This window comes from Python bivittatus, unplaced genomic scaffold, assembly GCF_059951505.1.
Source record: "Python bivittatus isolate LINGU-HERP-01145 unplaced genomic scaffold, Pbiv_v1 ctg000480_np1212, whole genome shotgun sequence".
NCBI lineage: Eukaryota > Metazoa > Chordata > Lepidosauria > Squamata > Pythonidae > Python > Python bivittatus.
The window spans coordinates 13877872-13902103 of record NW_028277075.1 but is presented as its reverse complement, the minus strand read 5'-3'; the positions used below and the strand labels follow the sequence as shown (position 1 = coordinate 13902103).

The 24232-nt window shown below is 37.8% G+C and overlaps 1 protein-coding gene across 8 annotated transcripts in view; it reads right to left on the bottom strand.

Moving 5' to 3' along the window:
• Window positions 1-24232, bottom strand: part of RALGAPA1 (Ral GTPase activating protein catalytic subunit alpha 1) — a 156425-nt gene that overhangs the window by 35820 nt on the left and 96373 nt on the right. For all 8 annotated transcript variants that reach the window (XM_025168223.2, XM_025168224.2, XM_025168225.2 and 5 more), the window contains 5 exons: window positions 21503-22367; window positions 19013-19084; window positions 17726-17849; window positions 16099-16254; window positions 326-484 (listed from right to left, as the gene is read on the bottom strand). In XM_025168223.2, coding sequence (XP_025023991.1) covers window positions 326-484; window positions 16099-16254; window positions 17726-17849; window positions 19013-19084; window positions 21503-22367 — 1376 coding nt within the window. The remainder of the gene's footprint in view (window positions 1-325; window positions 485-16098; window positions 16255-17725; window positions 17850-19012; window positions 19085-21502; window positions 22368-24232) is intronic.

Sequence of the window (24232 nt, the reverse complement as noted above, 5' to 3'; positions counted from 1 at the left end):
TAGCTAGTGCTACTGTTCTATAGCCCAAATAATCTGTTGAAGTCTGTGCTGAAGATGAAGTCTGTCCTCAAGATGTTCAACTCAGCAATTAGCACAGCACCCAATCTCCCTTTTGATGGACATAGTATAAATGATTAGAACATACCTCCTCCCCCCCGTAATCTGAATATGAACATATAATTTTTCACTGGATAAATAACAATAAGCACATTTCCAAATTTTATAGGAATGATTTTTTCTTCTGTAATCCCCAGTATGCTCTGACCAGACAATATGAACATCATTTCCTAAACGTCTTAGCTGAATATGAATATTTAGAACATACCTCAGGTTTTTTCATAATCTGGATACTGAACATGTAATTTTTCATTGGATATATAACAATAAGCACATCTCCAAATTCTGTAGGAATTATTCCTCTTCGATAGTCCCGAGTATGCTCTGACCAGACAATGTGAACTTCATCATTTCCTAAATGCCTAAGCTGAAACAAGAGAAATTACATAGTAGTACCTACATAATACATTAATCAAGAAATTCTCAGAAATATGACGAATTCTTAATAGTCCATGTGAAAGAACATTTCACTTCCATTGTTAGCAGAACCCTCTTAGGACATAGATATCCTTGCACTTCTCTGCAGACATACAAAAGATCTACATTAATGTTTATAGCCTTCCCCTACTGTTCAGAAGCACCAACAGTCAGGTCCAGAAATATTGGGACATCGACACAATTCTAACATCTTTGGCTCTATACACCACCACAATGGATTTGGAATGAAACAAACACAATGTGCCTTAACTGCAGACTGTCAGCTTTAATTTGAGGGTATGTACATCCAACTCAGGTGAATGAATTACAACAGTTTGCATATGTGCCCCCCACTTGTTAAGGGACCAAAAGTAATGGGACAATTGGCTTCTCAGCTGTTCCATGGCCAGGTGTGTGATATTCCCTCAGTACCCCAATTACAATGTGCAGATAAAAGGCCCAGAGTTCATTTCAAGTGTGCTATTTGCATTTGGAATCTGTTGCTGTCAACTCTCAAGATGAGATCCAAAGAGCTGTCACTATCAGTGAAGCAAGCCATCATTAGGCTGAAGAAACAAAACAAACCCATCAGAGAGATAGCAAGGACATTAGGCGTGGCCAAAACAACTGTTTGGAACATTCTCAAAAAGAAGGAACGCACCGGTGAGCTCAGCAACACCCAAAGACCCGGGAGACAACGGAAAACAACTGTGGTGGATGACCAAAGAATCCTTTCCCTGGTGAAGAAAACACCCTTCACAACAGTTGGCCAGATCAAGAACACTCTCTAGGAGGTAGGTGTATGTGTGTCAAAGTCAACAATCAAAAGAAGATTTCACCAGAGTGAATACAGAGGGTTCACCACAAGATGTAAACCATTGGTGAGCCTCAAAAACAGGAAGGCCAGATTAGAGTTTGCCAAACGACATCTAAAAAAGCCTTCACAGTTCTGGAACAACATCCTATGGACAGATGAGACGAAGATCAACTTGTACCACAGTGATGGGAAGAGAAGAGTATGGAGAAGGAAAGGAACTGCTCATGATCCTAAGCATACCACCTCATCAGTGAAGCATGGTGGTGGTAGTGTCATGCCGTGGGCATGTATGGCTGCCAATGGAACTGGTTCTCTTGTATTTATTGATGAGGTGACTGCTGACAAAAGCAGCAGGATGAATTCTGCAGTGTTTCGGGCAATATTATCTGCTCACATTCAGCCAAATGCTGCAGAACTCATTGGACGGCGCTTCACAGTACAGATGGACAATGACCCAAAGCATACTGCAAAAGCAACCAGAGTTTTTGAAGGGACAGAAGTGGAATGTTATGCAATGGCCAAGTCAATCACCTGACCTGAATCCCATTGAGCATGCATTTCACTTGCTGAAGACAAAACTGAAGGGAAAATGCCCCAAGAACAAGCAGGAACTGAAGACAGTTGCAGTAGAGGCCTGGCAGAGCATCACCAGGGATGAAACCCAGCGTCTGGTGATGTCTATGCGTTCCAGGCTTCAGGCTGTGATTGACTGCAACGGATTTGCAACCAAGTATTAAAAAGGGAAAGTTTGATTTATGATTATTATTCTGTCCCATTACTTTTGGTCCCTTGACAAGTGGGAGGCACATATGCAAACTGTTGTAATTCCTACACCGTTCACCTGAGTTGGATGTACATACCCTCAAATTAAAGCTGACAGTCTGCAGTTAAGGCACATTGTGTTTGTTTCATTCCAAATCCATTGTGGTGGTGTATAGAGCCAAAGATGTTAGAATTGTGTCGATGTCCCAATATTTCTGGACCTGACTGTATATATCATCCAATGCCCCCTTAGTATACCTTTGGCTTTATTTAGGACTGTAGTTTAAGTTATCAATTAAATTAAAGATTTATCTAAAAAAATGGAATAGCTATGGAAGGGATCTGTAGAATAACAAAGCTATAAGAAAAACCCTTTTAGGTTTAAATAGCTCTTTGTAAGGCTAGAATAATATTAATATTTTAAAAACTGCAAAATATTTTAAAAATAACATTTGCACCTTCACTAAAACCACAAAATACTATTCATTCAACTATAGTGCTTTTGCTTAATTTGTCATATTAAACTATCATGAAACAATGGAAAATAAATTTCTGAATGTTCTTATACATGTCTGCTCAGAAATAAGATCCACTATGAGAAATAGGGCTTATTCTGAAATTAATGTAGAATTTCAGCCTAAAACATTATGATACAGAATTTCAACGCAAAGCAGTTTACATTTGATAAAGATACTATTTAACTACTTCTGACATAAAAATAATTGACTATTATACATTTTTAAAAATTTGCCTATGCCTACAATTGATTCCATGTCTTCAAATGGTAAACAAAATGGTTTTTTCAACTGTTAGCTGTATAGAGTTGAATTTGGGACCAGCATTAAGAATTATATTATTTATTTCACAACTCTTCTACTTTGCTTTCACTGATGCATGTTTGAAATCTGAACTTAAGTCTGATTTTTTTTATCAGATTTCATACATGTCTTCATACTGGTATTCTAGTTCTATTATATAAGCATATAAAAGTCAATTCAGATGTTACAAAAAGAGAAACCAATTCATGAGGAGATCACTTACCCAATTCTTTAAATTGTCATCTATAAATTAAGAATGGATAATCAGAATGTCTAGAATTGAGGCAGAAATTGTGCCATACTTCTTGGCATGGTTCCCGCCTTCCTCTCAGATTCCTAGGACTTCCCTGGCAGCCTAAAGTTCCTAGGAATGCTTACCATAACAAGCGAGTTCCAGGTGAGTAATCTGTTACTCTCCTTCATTATGCATTACACATATGGCTAAGTAATAAGCTTACATTCTAGTAGTAAACAAGTGCAATAGTTAATGGAGAATAATTCTGAAAACTAGAAAGCTTCTTATGGAACAGGTGGCTGTTACAAAGAAGCACAGAGATGGCAGAAGTTAGCAAAATATGAACTAAACCCAGGAAAGGAAGAAGGCATTAGAAAGGTACTGAAAGCGACCCTGAAAGTGGTATAAGAAGGAGGGAAGGGAAAATGCTGACACACTTTCAAGAATCTGTAACTGTACCATATATCAAGAGTTCCAGCATGTCTTGTGGAGTCTATTTCCTGACCTGACCTACCTCAAAGGCTGACAGTTGTTGATATTATGACCTTTGGCCAGGAATGCTAAATACAGGAAGTAGGTGAGCATTTACTAGTTTATTTATAAATGTTCCTTCTCAGTGTAATGAAGCATTATTGTTGCATAACCCCAACAATGTCCATGGAGGAGGTGGGTGGGGGAAATTGTCAAAATGGCAGAAGCAAATTGATCAAAGCCCCACCCCTTTTTACAGGCATGCAGTGCATGCCCTGTGTGCAATACATATTAAAATGGGCAGGGCTTTGTCTGGTTGTGTCTGCCATTTTGACCCTGTGGATCCTCCGTTTGGATGCTCTTGTATGGCCCTCTGGACGATTGGTAGCTAGCCATGATAAATATAAGGAAAAAAGATAAAATTTAGGATAGAGGCAGGAACTTTACAACACAGAGGAAACATTACAAAAAATTAGGAAGCAAACTCTGCCCATGGAACTAATATCCCACTTTCCTAGCAACAGCTATAAGGAAACTGTACTGTTGTGACAATTCCATTTAGTGGCCCAGTCTTCTTTCTCACCTTCTCTTCATACTTGTTTAAACATTCTACACCTTGAATGGCTAATGGCTATCTGATGGACCTACTGCTATTTTTAGGTCAATTCTAGTTTGAGGACAGTTACTGTCCTAGATGCGCTAATGAGCAGTTAATGTCAGAAGGCAAACAAGACAGTGCATCCTGTTGATTTTCATAGAAATTTTACGAGCTTTCAATATTTACTCTGAACTGCATGCTTAAGCTGAGTCTGGAAAAAAACTCCTCTTAAAACCCAGTAGGACAATCCTGTGGGATTCTCTGTGTTCTTATCTATATGAAACAGTTGGGAGAAGCTATAGCATCATTTGAAGAAAAGTATCTGAGGAAGTAGGTTTATAGGTGTCTTCCTTTTCAAATTCAAGGGAGCACCAGAATCTATTAAATACTATTTGGAATAATTATAGAAGGGATGAAAATCAGTAAGCTAAAGCTCTTTACTGATAAGACAGAGATGGTAGTGGGGGGTTGTTTTTTAAAGATCAGACATATACATGTTGACTACTTTGATCATGACATGCCACCTTAACATCCCTCCTAATGTACAAGTTTTCCTAACCTAAGCTTTGCCATTTAATGCTCTGTTGTGACTTGCCTGATTATTTTGAACTTGCCAACATAACCTTTGCCTTGTTGATTTCTACGGTAGATTATGTTATGTATTCCTCATGGAGTTACCCCAGAAATTGGAATTTGCAACTCTTCCAAAATACTATAATCATTAACTGCAGTCACAGATGACAGTATTTACTAACAGACAACAGGAAACAGAAATTTGTTATTTTTGTTGACAATAAAGGTAGCAAGTCCTACCTACAGGTATACATTCAAAAAAAAAGAAAAGCTGTTTACTACTCATTTTCTGTTGCTGGATAACTTTGTTTTTCTTTCCATCATAATGCAATTTTTATCAATTCTATACTGCAAACTAAAACGAAAGAAAATATTGCCATAAAGACAAAATAAAGCAAATGTACACCCGTTTACAAGATGTTCAAATGTTATATGGAGAACTGATGAGATGGCTATATTGCACATAATATCAAGGATGCTCTCTCCTAGTCTTTTTAAGTAATATTAGTGTATTTATTATGATATAAGTTTTAATGTTTGTTTTATGGTTTGTTTTTATTGTATGCCGCCCAGAGTCACATATGTGAGATGGGCAGCTATATAAATGTGACAAATAACTAAATAAATATAGGAAGTGATCTTACTATGCTACCAGACTGTGTCCCTAAAATATAATAGTGCTACTACAACAGCTACTATTAACTACTACTTTTTATGACATCTCTTTTTGTAGTTTACAATTCTGTTTACATGAACAACTTTTAACCTAAGGATTACTGGTAGATAGAACTGCCGTAAACCAACATGATCAGTTAAAAGTATTTCTATAGTTACAGCACCAGGATACAATTTCTACTAAAGCACTGAAGAAGTCAACCACTGGAAAAGCAGAGATATCTGAAATTTCATTAAAAAAAATCGAAATAGTTGAAAACATTCTTCCTTTATAGCCTCATCATGTGTCAGCTTTCATAATAAGTTTATGTTAACTGAATACAAAAGAAATGTGAAATAAATATAACCAGAAGGGATGATCAAATTTAATTTTGATACATTAATGTCATATGCTGTACATGTTACAATACCAGCCAGAGTTAATACTAAGCTGCAGGCTACACTGAGATTTCCAAATGGCAGATCATTCTAAGTGATACCAAGTATAATTGAAGTAATAAACGATAGTAAAAGCAAAGAACACTGGCAGGAAGAATTCAAGTATTTACTTTTAAAAAAATTAAGTAAGTTAGTTTTGGAAAGAGAAGACAAGTGAAATAATGCAGGGCTCAATTTCCTTTTATTTATCTATTACATTAACCCTTGAACTCTTGCCAAAATTATCACTAATGTGTAGAACCTACTGATCTAAAGAACAGATGAGGACATTACAATTTCTTGAAGGCCATGATCTAGTTGCTTTTGTTAAGGGTTGCTTTTGTTAGCCACTTCCCCTTCTAGCAATCGTATCCTTGTTAAATTGCTAACTTAAAAAAAAAAAAGAGTAAGAGGAAAATATACTCTCAAAATTGGTACATTCAAACATACCCATTATGTAATTCTCTTTCAGGGTAAATAATTTATAAATAAATAATGATATGTGAAAAAGTAAGTACACCCCATGTAAAGTTTTTTTTTTAATGTATGGACTTATCAATATTTTTTATCTTCATTCCAACAATATATAAAGTTGGAACTGAACAAAAAATTATGAAAAATGGACTTTGCAATAATTTATTCAACAAAAAATTAACAGATATACCATTTCCTATTGCCCCGTTTGGCAGAAACAACCTCAAGCAGGTGTTTCTTATAACTGTTTACCAGTCTCTGACATTGGCTGGGAGGAATTTTTTCCCACTCCTCTAAGCAATTTTTTCCCCACTGCATGATGTTTGAGGGGTTTCTTGCATGTACAGCCCATTTCAAATCACCCTACAGCATCTTGATGGGATTTAGATCTGGGCTTTGACTTGGCCATTCCAGAACCCACCCACCCACCCTCTTTCCTTCTTTCCCTTCCCTTCCCCCCTCCCTCCCTGCTTCTTTCCTTCTTTCTCTGCAGCCAATCCTTGGTAGATTTACTGGAATGCTGAGGGACATTGTCATATAGAAAGATCCATTTTTGGTTGAGTTTTTATCTTCTGACAGATGGTCTCACATTATCCTCAAGCACCCTCAGCTACAATGAAGAATTCATAGTGGATTCTATGATGGTGAGCTGCCCAGGCCCTGTTGCAGCAAAGCAGCCCCAAACTATAACATTTCCACCACCATGCTTTACAGTTGGTATCAAGTTCTTCTGGTGAAATGCTGTCTTTGTTTTTGCCAAACATGACTTCTGGTACTGTGGCCAAATAACTCTATCTTTGCCTCTTCTGTCCAGAGCACATGTTGCAGAACTTCTGGTCTTTGCCTAGATGTTCATGAGCAAACTTTAGTCTTGCCCTGATATTCTTTCTGGACAGCAAAGGTTTCCTCCTGGGACACTTCCCATGTAGATCTAATCTGTGCAGCTTCTTTCTAATGGTAGGCTCATGCACTTTGACACCAACGGTGGTGAGAGTTATCTGTAGGTCACATGATGAAATTCTGGGATACTAAGAGACTTTTTTTAGCATCATGTGTTTGGCTTTCGAGCTGGAATTGCTGGTGTCAGGGGAAAAACCTCGTTAAACATGGGAGACAGACACACCAGAACATAAGTCATTTCAAAGTTCTAAAAGCTTTATTAAATGTTAGTTCAATAAGCAAGTAAAATTCAACCAATAGCATACAAGGTACTTATTTAGATTCACATTGCAATGAGGACCATCATGAGCAAATGGTCAGGTAAGACAGCTTGGCCAAGTGCCCCGACCCCCTTTTTGCAATCCTTTTTATCCTCAAAAACTGCAGACCACAGACATGACTCCCAGGATTAGCAACTGATTCATAACGTCCTTGGTGCTAATTTTACCACACTTCCCTATTCCATTGCTCCTGTCACACTCCTTCTATCAGCACTCTATTTTCCAGCTTCCTGTCCATGACTGAAAACTTTAGTCCACATAGCAATTTTATTTATTGCTCTGTAATTTTATTTATTTATTTTATTTATTGCTCTTTTTCCCCTCACACTGGGATGGCCTGGCATGGGGTTTGAAATCTCCACTTGCAGATGATGTTCTGGACAGTGGAATGATTGATGTCCAACTGTTTGGTGATCTTTTTAGATCCTTTTCCAGACTCAGATGGCATCTATAACCTTTTTCTGAAGGCCTCAGAGAACTCTTTCAATCTAGGCATGGTGATACCACACACTTCAACAACAAAGAGCAAATCAAATTAAATTTCTGAGGTTTAAATAAGACAGGTTCCTCCCAGATCCTCTCTAACAGTGTTCTAATCATTTGTACCTGGTTCTAATTTTAGATATTTGGGGTAGTGATAAATATAGGGATGTACTTATTTTTTCCACATGTGAAATTTGCATTTATTTTTATTTAAATTACACAATGGACTACAAAATGTAAATGGTGCCTGGTATTTGGTAGAGATTCCCTGTGAACTCTGTGTGGTCCCCATTCAGTTGGCATTCCAGAAAACTTTGAATACCTGCTTGATCTCCCAGGCCTTTGGTTGAGATGGATGGGGCCCCTTGTTGAGTGTCTTTGTTATTTTTGCTTTTGTCTGTATTTATACCATCTTGTTTTGATTTGTACTGGGCATTTTTATATTATATTGTGTGCCACCCAGAGTAAGTTGGAATTGGGTGGTGCCTAAACTGAATTAAATAAATAAAATAAATACCATGATTATATACAGTGGGGCAAAAAAGTATTTAGTCAGCCACCAGTTGTGCAAGTTCTCCCACTTAAAAAGATGAGAGAGGCCTGTAATTTTCATCATAGGTATACCTCAACTATGAGAGACAAAATGGGGAAAAAAATCCAGAAAATCACATTGTCTGATTTTTAAAGAATTTATTTGCAAATCATGGTGGAAAATAAGTATTTGGTCAATATCCAAAGTTCATCTCAATACTTTGTTATATATCCTTTGTTGGCAATGACAGAGGTCAAACGTTTTCTGTAAGTCTTCACAAGGTTTTCACACACTGTTGCTGGTATTTTGGCCCATTCCTCCATGCAGATCTCCTCTAGAGCAGTGACGTTTTGGGGCTGTCGCTGGGCAACATGGACTTTCAACTCCCTCCAAAGGTTTTCCATAGGGTTGAGATCTGGAGACTGGCTAGGCCACTCCAGGACCTTGAAATGCTTCTTACGAAGCCACTCCTTCGTTGCCCGGGCGGTGTGTTTGGGATCGTTGTCATGCTGAAAGACCCAGCCACGTTTCATCTTCAATCCCCTTGCTGATGGAAGGAGGTGTTCACTCAAAATCTCACGATACATGGCCCCATTCATTCTTTCCTTTACACGGATCAGTCGTCCTGGTCCCTTTGCAGAAAAACAGCCCCAAAGCATGATGTTTCCACCCCCATGCTTCACAGTAGGTATGGTGTTCTTTGGATGCAACTCAGCATTCTCTCTCCTCCAAACACGACGAGTTGAGTTTAGACCAAAACGTTCTACTTTGGTTTCATCTGACCATATGACATTCTCCCAATCCTCTTCTGGATCATCCAAATGCTCTCTAGCAAACTTCAGACAGGCCCAGACATGTACTGGCTTAAGCAGGGGGACACATCTGGCACTGGAGGATTTGAGTCCCTGGCGGCGTAGTGTGTTACTGATGGTAGCCTTTGTTACTTTGGTCCCAGCTCTCTGCAGGTCATTCACTAGGTCCCCCCATGTGGTTCTGGGATTTTTGCTCACCGTTCTTGTGATCATTTTGACCCCACAGGGTGAGATCTTGCATGGAGCCCCAGATCAAGGGAGATTATCAGTGGTCTTGTATGTCTTCCATTTTCTAATTATTGCTCCCACAGTTGATTTCTTCACACCAAACTGCTTGCCTATTGCAGATTCAGTCTTCCCAGCCTGGTGCAGGTCTACAATTTTGTTTCTGGTGCCCTTTGACAGCTCTTTGATCTTGGCCATAGTGGAGTTTGGAGTGTGACTGTTTGAGGTTGTGGACAGGTGTCTTTTATACTGATAACAAGGTCAAACAGGTGCCATTACTACAGGTAACAAGTGGAGGACAGAGGAGCCTCTTAAAGAAGTAGTTACAGGTCTGTGAGAGCCAGACATCTTGCTTGTTTGTCGGTGACCAAATACTTATTTTCCACCATGACTTGCAAATAAATTCTTTAAAAATCAGACAATGTGATTTTCTGGATTTTTTTTCTCATTTTGTCTCTCATAGTTGAGGTATACCTATGATGAAAATTACAGGCCTCTCTCATCTTTTTAAGTGGGAGAACTTGCACAATTGGTGGCTGACTAAATACTTTTTTGCCCCACTATAGTAGTAACCCTTCTCTGCAGTATTTTCTATCTCCTTTTGGATTAGCAGGGGGAATAATTGTCATTAAATTTATCAATACTTGGAGATGGTTCTATTACTGTGTCTCTTTTTGTCAGGCAGTTGGTAGCTGCCTGAATCAAAAGTAAATCTCTTCCAATAGCAAGAATCTCAGAGTTTAGCTTTAGAAAGCAGCAGCAGCAGCAGCAGCAGCAGCAGCATCATCATCATCATCATCATCATCATCATCATCATCATCATCATCATCTGCCTAACTCCAATGGACTCTGGGTGGCGTACAAAACTAGGAAAAACTGTAAAAACAACTAAAAACATTAAATCAGACAGACAGCCCAGACTAAAATGATCTAATAAACAACAGAATCAAGAAAACAGGGGCCTTAGACGAATAATAAACATTCAGGCCTGGGACCAAAGCCAGGTTTTCAAAGCTTTCCGGAACCCTAGGAGAGATGGCACCATCCTTATCCCCGGGGGGATGCTGCTCCAGAGGGTGGAGGCCGCAGCAGAGAAGGCACGCTTCCTTGGTCCCACAGGATGACAACATCTAATGGAAGGGACCTGGAGCACACCCACTGCGATGGAACATACTGGGTGGGCAGAAACAACTGGAGACAAGTGGTCTCACAGCTATCCAAAGATAATCATATTTTATTAAGATGAAAGTAGGAGTTAAAAGGAATTCCAGTAAATGAACTATTTTTCCTTTAGAACTGAAATACATCTGTTTGCATTAGGTGGGGACTTTCCGATTTTTTCTCTCACTGACTTATAGTGTAGTGGTTAGAAGACTAGTCTTTTTTCTGATATTGGGATTCTACAGTAGAGGCTTGTTTCAACAAGAGTAATTTGAATCCTTATCTATCCAAGAACCAACCCCTAACCTTTCCCTACCCCTGAAGTCTCAGAGCCTGTTTTTTCTATCAGGGCCTGAAGAAATAATTTTGACTTCCAATTGTGCAGAATATCTTCCATGTCTTTTTGCAAATGAAGTTTGCTCCTTTGTTTAATTTTCTTCATCATGCAAAGCTGCATTCTCTGTCAGGTCATCTCACAATACTTCCCTTGTTCAATCTCATAAAACACAATTACTTATAAAGTGAAGTGTGGCCACTCCCCATTCAGTCCCCTGACTTGTCAAACACTGTTGTAGGGTTACAACCTTATATTTGTTGCAAATACATGTCAGGTTGTTCTCAGGCAGAAACACAAACATGTCACAAGACTTCTGTCCTTTAACCTTCACTTTTGTTATTTAGTCTCCCAGGTTAGCCAAGTACAAACTCTTGACTTTAAAGAAAAGTAGTTAAAGATCTGCTCCTTAAATTCCTGGGTCAAATTCCCATTACATCTCCATGTATGCTTGTTCAGTGAACTCTTCCTGGAACCTGGCTGCCTTATATTCCTCTTACACTCTCTGCTTATTGAGCAGGAAGCAGTCACTCAATCAGCCACTCTCAGCAATCAGCAGCAATCAGGACATGCCCCTTGCAATCAGCAGCTATTCAAGAGATTATTTTTTTACTCCTCTTAGCTGAACACATAGTTCCTTAGAACAGCTTCTGTGGCATTCTCCTTTCTTTCCCCTACTGAATTTCATGGCAAAATTCTCTTTGTTCACTCAGTAAAATATGTAAATTTTATTATTAAACTTTAAAAACAATTGGATTCTATTTTTTAAAATTCAAGCTGGAACCAAAGATATCTATTTACCCTTTTAAAATATGCTGCACTGATTCTGCTGTTAAAAAGCTGAAGAGCATAATATGGAATACAGAAAAATCAGTGTTTCACTGAGATCAATAAAACTTAAATGCCATACACGACAATCATATTCCTTTAGTTGAAGTGCTTCTATGTCAAAGGCTCCAATATTTCTAAGATCTTGCTGACAGAAGTGAGATGAAGCCACATTTGAATCTTTGTTTTCTCAGCTGGCTCAAAAATATCCTTCCCATTGGGGAAATACATTAGAACAGCTCCAGGATAGATTACTGTGGGGTGGAATGCTGGAATGTTCAAATAGAGGCTGTGGGATGGCAGTCTTAACTGCTAGTCTGAGGTAGCCTGTTAATAATCTCTTAACTTTTTGTTCTTTGTTCAGACTTGCCAACTACTAGCAGAAATTATCATCCACATGATAACTTATCTGAAATAGGAACAAAATAAACTATACGAATATCTAGTATGTAGAAAAGACAATTACACTGTGGAATCAGATCTAGAAAAAAATCTAGAAAACAGATGCTATGATATCCCATTAACAAGTTATTTACAATCATTTGAGGAGGAGAACATACCTAGACTTTTTCCAAGCATAAGACTAACTATAAGCAGTTGTTATGAGAATGAGTTGCTGTGAGTTTCAGCTTTACATGCTTTGTTGATATTTCTCTGGTACAGCTATGAATAGCTTGGAAGTATTTGCTTATTTTATTTTAAATTTGCTATGATGCCTGAATCTGGACAAAGTGTATTTCATCTTAAGTTTAAGTAGATGAAACACATCTAATTCAGCCTGAGCTACATCAATAATCTCTCAATCAGAATCACTGAGTTCATGTTATGAAATACTGCTTAGAGTCTCTGGATTTGGCAGTCTATACATCTAAATAAACAGGCGTCTTGAATTGTAGGAGGAAAATGGCAGTTTGATGGGAGTTTTTAAGATATCAGTGAAAATTTTAGAGCACAAAGTCTGTTAAATAATAACACAGGAAATTATTAGAGACTGAACATAGAACAAATCTGAAAACTGCCAGAGGCATAGCTATTTCTCTATACTAACTGTTGGTGATATAATTCAGTTACAGGTATTAAACTCCATGCTGAGGTCAACCTGCCTCACTTCTTCCAATATTGCACTTCTACGAGTGCTCATTAATGTGTCTGCTGAATGGATTAGAACATCTGAAGATATATGTACAGAATAGAAGGTTCACAATCTAATGACAGCTAACTATTCACTGTAATAGGACAAATATTCCCTGTCTCTCTCAATTTAAGTCAGTAATGTGGAATTTATTGGATTTTAAAATGAAAAAAGAAATACCAATAGTGCAAAACAATTTATTTTTGAGATTGTTATAAGAGCACTGGCAGTTGCTGATCACATGTGCTGGCTGCAAATACCTGTAATTGTTATATGGTAATGTATTTTAGATATGGTTGATCATGGTAAAGTGTGCATCCTCTATTCTGTAAGAAATAAATCTCTAAATTTCCAAGTTGGAAGTGGATCAGGAAAAAAAAAGCATTTTAAACAGCTCTGATACTTTTAGATATTGGAATTATATTATTCTGAGAGACTCTCCTATGCTAACAAACATGGTTAGTGAATCTCACTCAAAATGAAACTATTTTTATAACCCATCCCAGTCCTTAAGGACTCTGAGCAGGTTACAATAAACACAAATAACCCCCCCCCCCAATATTACGGGGAAAACATAATTACAGCCACCTACTCTTAGTCAAGACTTGTTAGAAAACAGCTGCTTAGATTGTTCTCCAACCATCAGCAAATTGGGGTTATTTCTTGAGTGAGGATATTCCTAAAGAGTGGACTATCACAGAGAAGGTGTGCCATTTTTCCCACACCTCACTTTGAGACTGCATGTATTGGTTATATACAAAAAATACAGAACAATTTTACAAGCTCATTCCTTAAGACTCTTCCCATTGTTCATGTTGCCTTTTACTATTACAGACTACAGTAGCAAAGTATTGAGAAGGTGTAAAACCTATCTATCTGTAGGAAACACTGATGAGGCGAGAAGGCCATAGAATAGCACCTGTACCTCCCTGTCTTTCTCTGTCAATATAATACCTATATACTGATATGTGTGCCTACATATTTACACACTACTAAGTACTATTACCTCTGCAGGAAAGAAGAGAAAGTAGTTACATTAAAAATTCATGTGTGGAGAGAGGCATTTTTATGTATATGGATGCAGGTTGTGTTTGCTCCAGTTCACCACATGCAAATATATGTCAAATTCTTGGAACAAAGCTTCTTTTATTTATATTAGGTTATAGACATTGAGACCCATACAGAACTAGCCACTTTAAACAGGGCCACTAGTTGGCTATCTGTGGACATGAGAAGAGTGAAAAATACCTACATTTTGCTACTCTTATTGCCATGGTGTAAACCCTACTATGGGTTTTTACACATGATTGGGGTCACTCTTCATCTTTCTGCAATGGTTCTCTAGGCAACTTTTCTGTCATTTCATCTCCTAAAGCTCCTCAGAAAACCAAGAAACACAACAGGATCAACAAATAGGGAGAGGCTGCATACAATCCAATCCAAAGCTCTCATCTCGCAACCGTTCTAATGGAGACTAAGACTTTGGTTGAAATGCCCACCAGATCCCCAAGGAAAACTCCAAACTCATCCAGGTCCATTAGTTGCCTGGGGAGGACCAATCAAATAGGTTCTACTTCCCTGCTGGGGGAGTAGGAGGGCAGCATCAAGCCAAAAGACAACCAAAGAATGATTTAACCATGACAAAGAACTGATGGTGATGACATTCAGATTATACCACAACTGCCCCAAGACAAAATCAAGATCTAACAGAAAAACACCGACACTGGATGCGACTGACGCAATGGGTGGAAAAAGATCATCGGTGGAAGAAAAGCCCGGATGAGCTAACTCCCTTGTGACCGCTGCTGGCCACAATAAAGTAGGGCTGTAATTGTAGGATTATAATTGTAATTGTTAGATATTGTACTATGTGAACCGCCCAGAGTCCCCATTAGGGGAGATGGGCAGAGATAAATCCAATGTAGTAGTAGTGATGATGATGATGATTTAGCTGTACCAGCTGGAGGCCAGGGTCACTGAGAATTTGGTGACTTGGCAGTAGGGATGAATACTGAGAGCCGGAAGGTGAAATCAGTATTTTGCCTTCCCTGTGTGCAGCCTGCTCCCAGACTGATGTCCATACCACTTAGATTACTCCTTACTTATCTCTTACTTACTGCCTACTTATCTCCCCCATCAGTCTTCCTGACTCCTCTCCCCATGTCCTAGAAACACTTTAACATAATCATCCTCAACCAACCACCCTCAGCCCGCCAAGCCCTGCTTCTGCTATAATATATCCAGCAGATGCAGGGCTTCGAAGCCAAGCCATTGTGAAAGCTGCCCAAATACAACATACTCCCACTTCACACATTCCGTGTATCCCTTGCGAGCCCCAATACCAATAAGATTAGTAGTTGGCACACTCCTGACTATGTACGTAACCCAACAACATTAAACCAGTCTAAGATATAAACCTTCCTGTAACCAATAATGTAAGGAGTTCCTAAAGCAGTCCAGCAGGCTATTTCCATGACCAGTTGATAGAAAACTGTCCAGAATGGCACTAGACAGGAACCATGTTGTATGTGTGGAAGTCCTATGCCCAGACAGCTGTGGGGCTTGGGTAAATCCAACACTTGTACCCTCACCCAACCCAGTTTCCATTGCTCCAACCTTTCACTGCAGCACCACAAAAAGGCTGTCTGCCAGAAGACTGATCCACTCTCACTTCAGCCTTTCCTGCCAGTGTGACTCTTCCCAGTTAGCTGTGCATGCTGGAGTGGCAGGACTTTGAACTGTCCCCCAAGGCTGTAATGAACCAGGCTTTTTATTTGTTAGATTTACTGAATACGCTGCTTTTCCTCTATTAGTGTGTACCCTTTTCCAAGTCTTCCCAAAACAATAACTCAGTGAGGTGGATTTGGCTGAGAGATAGCCAGTGACCCAAGGTCACTCAGTGAATTTCCATGGCTGAGAGTCTCTCAGATTTCAGTCCAATAACTTAATCACTATACCACACTAACTGATTAGAGCATGGAAGGTTACCATACCTACCTTTTTTGTTAAAGAGTCATCTGAATCAGAAGGCATTCTGGTTGATACATGAAACATAACTTCAACTGTAGAGGTAGCAAAATATGGAGTGGTCAATCCAGTGCTTTTGTTTTTCTGTAATCCTCCCATAAAACCACAATGATTTGTGAGGTTCACCTAAAATAAAAAGCCATAACTACATAAGAAAAATGAGTTTGGCTATATAGCCTTTTTTGGACGCAGGACCACAGGATACCATAGGGTACACAACCTTTTTGGGGAAAAAACCTTATTTCTGAGACTTTTTTCATTGTCATTAATAATTTACTGATTCCATTCCAAATCAAGACTGTTTAGTAGATTGTTTGAAATCAAAATGTTTGGGTTTACAAAGCTAGGAAATGTTAGTCCAATCTAGTTAAATCTATATAAAGGCTGTAATTTCACTGCTGCCACAGAACTCTTTTCCTAGCACCTAGACTCCAAAAAATGAGCCGTTTCAGCTTTAAACTGAACCCATAATTATAACCCAGATAAACTTCCCTAGCTATTCAATATCACTCCAGCACACAATGTCAGTCATTGCAGAAAACGTCAGTGTATTATTTGTAATAAAATAGTAGTTCCAATCCATTTTGGCAGAAATGATATCTGATGAAAGATTTGTCAAATGAAGTTGGTTTATTAACTTAGATTTATTTTCTCACTATTACAGAATGCTTTCTCTGAAATCCAAATATGTGAAGAAAACCCATCAATAATAAAATTACCCCACAGTATTTAGCGATTTCAGAATTCACTCAACCAATAAATATTATCTATGTTCTGCTAAAATGACTCAGCTTTTGAGAAATTTGATAGAAAACTTGGAAAAAGTCCCCAAACCTATAGGCAAACACAATTGCTGCCATCTACATTAATCCTATCTACTGTTATTTCCAGTGGCTAACTGATGGCAACTTTCAAGTGTACTATTCTCACACTGGCTGTTTAACTATCATCTGTACTATGCCATTTCAGACAGTTTTAGTAGCCATCATTAGGTTCCATGCAGTGGACACTGGAATTGTAGGTGGTAAACATCTGTCTAGCCAGCAAGAACTTTTCCTCTAAATAAACAGAGGTCTTCTAAATAGAGCTATTCTGGCTAAACAGGTGCTACGTAGGATTTGGTGTTGCTCCTAGATTCTAAAGAAGCAGAGTTGGTCCTCCCACCACCAAACACAGAACTGGCAAATTTCACAAATATTGAAAGTTGATCATTTACTACAACTTACAGCATAATCTCCAGATATTGTAAGAATAATTGTGAAACTAACATACCCCTGTTCTTCCCACCACCCAAAGAGATCTTGGCTTTTAAGAGAATCATGCACCACAAAGCATAGTGATGTCTGTTTTTTTCCTCTGATGAAAGACTGTTGATACGACAAAAAAGTCTGCTTCAGACACATGATAGGAACGACAGCCAACCTCTTAGAAGTTCTTTAGGCAGCTTGTGAAATAGACATGATAGTTATTAGACTGAAAGAAATCCCAAACTGTTTCTAATATGAAATCTTAAGTAAATGCTGTTACTTAATGCAGTACAACATTTGAAAAAATAAAATAATGAATTGATTAGATTAGGATTAGATTAGAAGTATACCTCCCAACCAAGACCTGCTACAAAATCCTCATAGGCTTGGCTTCCTCCAGTATTAGTCAGGATGGAGTGTTTATCCTCTTGTCCCTCAGCAACATAAAATACTGCAATTTTGTGCGTCTCTCGGCTGTAAGACATATGATTGCAATTACATGACAATATCCTCTGACATCACTAAGAAATAGTGGATATAGAGAGAGGCTGATATGATTTCCTTAGTTCTAAGGCTATTTGAAGGGGATTTCAGCTTTTATTTATTTGTTTCCTTATTTATTTATAGTCCTAAAGTAAGGATTGTTGCCAAGGCATTTTTAAAAAGTTTTTTCTCTTAGTGTCATACTATAAGGGAAGTAGATATATAATAAAAACCATGTATCTTATAATACTGTACAAATACCACTTTTACTTATGTAACATTTTTTGATGTTGCAAAAATAAGTTTCACTTTTAAGTTTATCAAATTTTGGGGGGATGAGATGCCAGATCTTAGCTTGGTTTCTAAATTTAATAAAAATTGGTTACAAACTATTTCAGAGCAGTTGGCATCAGCCATCTTTGCTGCTACACCTTGATTTAGGTCAAAGCTAAAATTCATAGGTACAGCATAGACTGTAATTCAGTAATTTGAAATATAATACACCCATACAAACAGGTTTCTCCAAATAGCAGCAAAACCTGGCAATCTCCAAGAAAACAATATTTTCCCTTAAAATGGCTAAAAAAAAAATTAAATTTGCTCTAGCTGGAGGATATGAACATGATCATATTAGTAATATCTGCACAAGAGTTACAAAAAGTTATAAATTTCTTTGATTACTATTAGTCATAAGCTTAAACGCCTTATATAGTTCACAAAAATTGGCCCTGTACCCAATAAAGAAATACAGTTCTCTGGTTGAAATAAGGGTTTTTTGAAATATATGACTTTTTTTTACTAATGATTTAGCTGAGAGAAATAGTCTGTCCACACTTCCATCTCTAGTCAGTTCCATTCCTGTTAGAGCACTAAAGGCTTAAACAATGATTCTGTTCCATGACTAAGAATTAATATTACCTGTTTTTACAGACTTAGAACATAGAATACTAATAGGCCTGGCATGTTAGCTCTAAAAGCATTACTCAGAGGCAAATCTGACTGATTTCTATAAAAAATGTCTATTTTCATAGAAATTGGTAGAATTTATAACATCTTGAAATCTACATTATGTAAAAAAAATAACTAAATTGAAGTGCAATTTCAAAAATGAAATTATTACCACACTTAAAGATTGCTTATAGCAGATAACTTGCCATTGTCTTGAATCCAAATTTCGAAGTTCTCGAAGTAGCTTTTCATTTTTTTTCAGAAGATGAAAGCTTCTCCTATATAAGGAAATTTAATAAAGCGTTTTTATTATCTGTGTACAATGACAGATATAGCACACAATAACACATATTCATTTCTGCTCATTAAAACTCCCTACAGTTTTCCTGTCTTTTGAAAGACCTTTTCACATAAAAAATGAATAGATCTTAACACACACACACGTTTTTTATCCCAGGTGGTCTTCGGAATCCTTATTAGGGCCTTGAGTATAATTCCCACTTCATTCCACTTCTTTCCATTTAATCTGGTGGCCTGAACAACACTCCCCTTGGAGCACATAAAATCTGTTCTATAGTAGGCCAAGCAATAACTATTTGGTGATAAATAGTGCAAAAATTTGTGGACTGCAACAATATCTAGAGGTGTCTCCAGAAACTAAAAAAACTGAAAATCTAATGATATTACTGCAAAATAGCTGTCTTCCAGTTATTTATACTACTGGCAGTGCTTATAAAAGGTGTGAAAGTAAGATTCTTTAAAATACATCCAGCAAAGGAGAATACCTTGTTTTAATGATCCTCAATAGCCCTCCTCGCCAAAAAAAGTAGGGGAGAGAAAAAAACCTGAATATATTGTAAAATTGTGAGATTAGCATATTTTATATAAACACTGATGTGTTTTTAAGATGAGATTTCTAGATTTTTTAAAAATTGTCATTACTTCTTCCAGGAAAAAGGTTGATCTTGGTTCATTAAATCTATGTTTCTTAAAAACATTTTAAAAGTGTTCATTTTTTTAATGTTTCATTTTGGAATCAATTCTTAAGTAAATTAATTACAAATTGAAATAATTTCCTACTCTCATTTGAAAAGGAAGCAATCTGATTCCCCCCACCCCCAAATACTCCAGTTAGCTGAATACTTAATCTGGTGATTCTTGGATATCAGATCTCTGGTTTCTTGCTGATAATAATAGCAAGAAATCAGCAATCTCCACTGATCACTGGTAGGGAGAGGCAAAAGAGAGAGGATTATATGTATTTGTATAAGAGTCAACAAGTGCACAGTGCAATCCAGAAATCAAAGTAATCTCTTTTGTCCTTTGGTGGGAGAATGAAAATAATTTGTTCTACTACTTTGTTTTCTGTGGTATGCACAAAGTGATCAAAATAATATGCAGCAATAAATCAAAATATTTATCTAAACTTAGTACTGTTAGAATCTCTAAAATGGTTTAAAAGGAAAGTGCATGAACTGTGGAATTCAGTATTATAAAATATAGTAATTGCATTCAACCAACTTAAATAATATTAAAAGGGCAGTGGAGAAATTTAAGCTAATAGTTATGTCTGTGATATGCCACCCCCAGTATTAGAGGCAGCAGCTGCTGGAGAACAATAGTAAGCTAGGACTTTTGGGGGGATCAAGACCTGGTGACCTGGAAAAGTCCCTGCAGTTTCTTGATGACATTTTTGGAAGCGGCTTGCCAGTTCCTTCTTCCTCAAGCTGAGAGAGAGGTCCAGAGTCACCCAGTTGGCTTCATGCCTAAGGCAAGACTAAAACTCATAGTTTCCTGGTTTCTAACCTGATACCTTTAACCACTACACCAAACTGGCTCTCAAATTAGGACTAGAGACTTAATATCCTGCTTCCTAGAGGCATCTAGTTAACCACTGTGAAGATCTGAAGTAGATAGGGCTTTGTTTGATTATACATTATTATGACAGATATTTAGCTATTCCTCTTCTGTAATGTGTCATAATACAAACAAAATAGAACAAAACCACCACCCTCCTACAATTGTACTGTGATTTACATTACATACACTCATGGCTAAGTAAATCTTAATGTGGAAGTGACAAAACATTTGAATTTAATTTCATTATACCCTCTCCTCATTTAGCGACTGCAATCTGCTCCAGTGACTTTGTTGTTAAGCAAAATGTCACTAAATGAACATGTGACTGAGAGTGAGAGATGCTGTGAAGATCACTGGTTGCTGCTGTCTCATTCAGACCATCTCATACAGTGAGATAATCTCATACGGTGTCCTGTGCCTGACCCCTTTTTCTTTCTTTTTTGCCTCCTTGCAGGGTGGAAAGATTGCTTAAACAAGCTATCTCTTCCTGAGCTGCTATTCTCCAGCATTTCCCTAAAAAATGCTAACCTTGCTGCCTGAAACTGACCAGACCTTAATCAGTTTCACACTGAAGATTTTTATTGTTAGGCGCACAAAATTTGATTGTAAATGTGCACACTGATCAGAAAATGAATTTTTTATTACTGTTTATTACTGTTGTATTTATGAATGGTCGCTAATTGAGGTAGTCGCTAAATGAGGAGTGGCTGTCCTGGAAGGGGAAAGGTATATGCTGGTATTGTTTTACTAACAGTATGTATGTCACTTAAAATCTCTCAGTTCTGAAAAAGACCAAACTGTGTCATATTTAACAATAAATAATACTGTCATTTTACCTTTTATCCCAAGAATTCATTCCAAGAATACTAAGGAGCAATCTGCAATAGTAAAAAGCCGAATAGGGTTTTTGTGGAATTGGCTCATCCTGCTCCATAGCCTTCATATTTAAGTCACTGAAGTGCTTTTCAATAAAATCTCTTTCTTCAGTGTCCTGTTTAAGGATTGCATTGATTACATCATTTTCCTGCTTCTCTGACACACAAATAGGTTGAGGAGCAGGTATATTGAGAGACACACCTGTCCTCTGTAAACACTCAGGACTAGTGATTCCTACATACTGCAAAAGCTCATCAAGGGCATCTTCTTCATCCTTTATTGTATCCCATGTTGGCACAGAATCTCTAAATCTTCTTTTTAGTGGAAGAGTAATTCCATCCTTTACATACATTTCTTCTGCATATGCAGTAGGTTCTGAGGAATCTTCTGATTTCTCTTGATGGGGCAGTGACAGCATAAAAGCGGTTGGTTCACTTAGGCCACACAGAGGGGGAGGCCCATACATAATGGCAGAATCCCAAGAATATTTCCCAGACAGATCCCGCACTATAATTCGGACATTTGAATTGGCTGAGACAAGTCCAGCAGACAAACCTCCTCCTGGCATGTTCTCCTCTGCTCTTATCTGTATACATGAAACTAATGTGGTATTATTTAATACAAAGAACTGGAGATTGGGGTTCTCAAAAAGTTCAGGAGAAAGCTCAAGGTTCTCGCAGAAAGGATTGTCATTATTTTCACATACTTGACTTGTTAGCATAGCAGGCCCCCCACTCATTGGATAATGGCCTAAATGGTTTACCAGATGAGCTATCACAGTACGAGCTGCCACAGAGATCAGTCCTTGTTGCATATGAGATTTTACTGGAAAAAAAAAATCAATACTTTAGGTTACACTGATAGCAATAAAAATGTAACCCCTATCCATTTAAATGTTAAGGGATTCTGAAGAGGTGCAGTGTGACCTGCCTAAAACCATATTCATAAAGTGCTATAAGAAAAATACTGTTTACTAGAGGTAATAGGCATTTCAATTAAAAAAAAATTGAATGGATGACATAATGAAAGCAATTTTACCTAGAGTCCAGTTTTAAAAATACAAATAATTATAAAAAAATATTTCGCATTCAATAGCATAGAGAAAAGAAAAATATGAACACAAGCTATCAGCTTTCCTTCTTGAAAAAGAGAAGGCCACCTTGGAGATCATGACAAGTACAGAACTAAGACAGAAGAAGCAAACATTGTCAGCAGTTGGATGTTAAAAAGGGAACTGGCTGATCTTTCACAGCTGAAGTGATACTGAGAGCCATTTTCTCACAGACAACACTATTTTAGAATAATTATGAATATTACCAGTTACAATAAATTAGTTTCGTTTTTTATGGTAGATAGTTAAAATCATTAATGACAGAAATAGTTACAAAGGAAAGTGCTCGTTTTCGAGAGGAGAGGAGAGGAGAGGAGAGGAGAGGAGAGGAGAGGAGAGGAGAGGAGAAGAGAAGAGAAGAGAAGAGAAGAGAAGAGAAGAGAAGAGAAGAGAAGAGAAGAGAAGAGAAGAATAACTAGTGCAATCCTGACTCTAGGTTGAAATCTGAAATCCTGAATATATTTTGCTGGGAGTAACTTTTACTGAATTCAATGAGACTGAATAAATATGTATAGATTTATGCTGTTATTCATTAGAAGACTATTTAATGACTTTTCTACTGAAGCTATAGTTAATTATAATGCTTTGAATTAATATTCAAAAAGTTCATTGGAATGATAGCCAATTGTGAATTACCTACAATAGTATTAATATATTAGAAAACAGTAAGTCTTCTAATTCTATTTTCAAATATGCACAAATCTTTATGCTAAAGAAGGATTGCATATTCCTGAAGCTACAGGACAATCCAAATGATGCCTTCATCTAGATTCGAAGGCTAGCAGGCAGAGATGCAAAGACACTGCTCTTTAATAATTTAATTTTATTACAGATATTAGAAAAGCTGTATTCAGAACAGAAAGCTAGCAACTGCCAACTATAAGCCTCAAGCCATTATACAGATATAGATACAGAGAGGAAAACAGAAAGAGATATACAGATACCCTCAGGTTTAGATTTTATGTTTCTTTTTTTCTTGACTGCAAGCTGATAGTTTCTTAGTGGGAAGAAAAATTGATATCCATACTGAGTTATTGTAACAGATGAGTGTAGTGCCAGAATGTGTGGCCAAACTTGGTTCATCTAGTCCTCACAGTGCCCTTTTCTTGTAGTATAATTTATATAGCATATATTGTATTGCAACTAATTCATTACCTGATGACCTTTAATCACAGCTGCCTCTTGGTGGAACCAGCTCTGGACCTACAGTTCCCTCTTTTTCATCTATATACGACTAAAACTCTCGTGTCTGTAACCTTCAGCTGGGCAAAAGAGGGTAAGCCCTCTTCCTTGTGGGTGGGGGTCCTTGGGGACATGTTGGAATGGGGAGCGGGGGTACAGTTTTTCTCATGGTGCGCAGCTTCATTTGTTCCACCTCCCTACAGCAAAGTGGCAGGTAGTTCCATGGGTCAGTTGAGGAGGAAGAGGCTTCACAGGGGCTCTCCTGAGGTTCAGGGGGGGAGAGCAAATAGTGCAAGCCTATATTATATGTGGGAGGGAGGGAGGGAGGGAGGGAGGGAGGGAAGGAAGGAAGGAAGGAAGGAAGGAAGGAAGGAAGGAAGGAAGGAAGGAAGGAAGG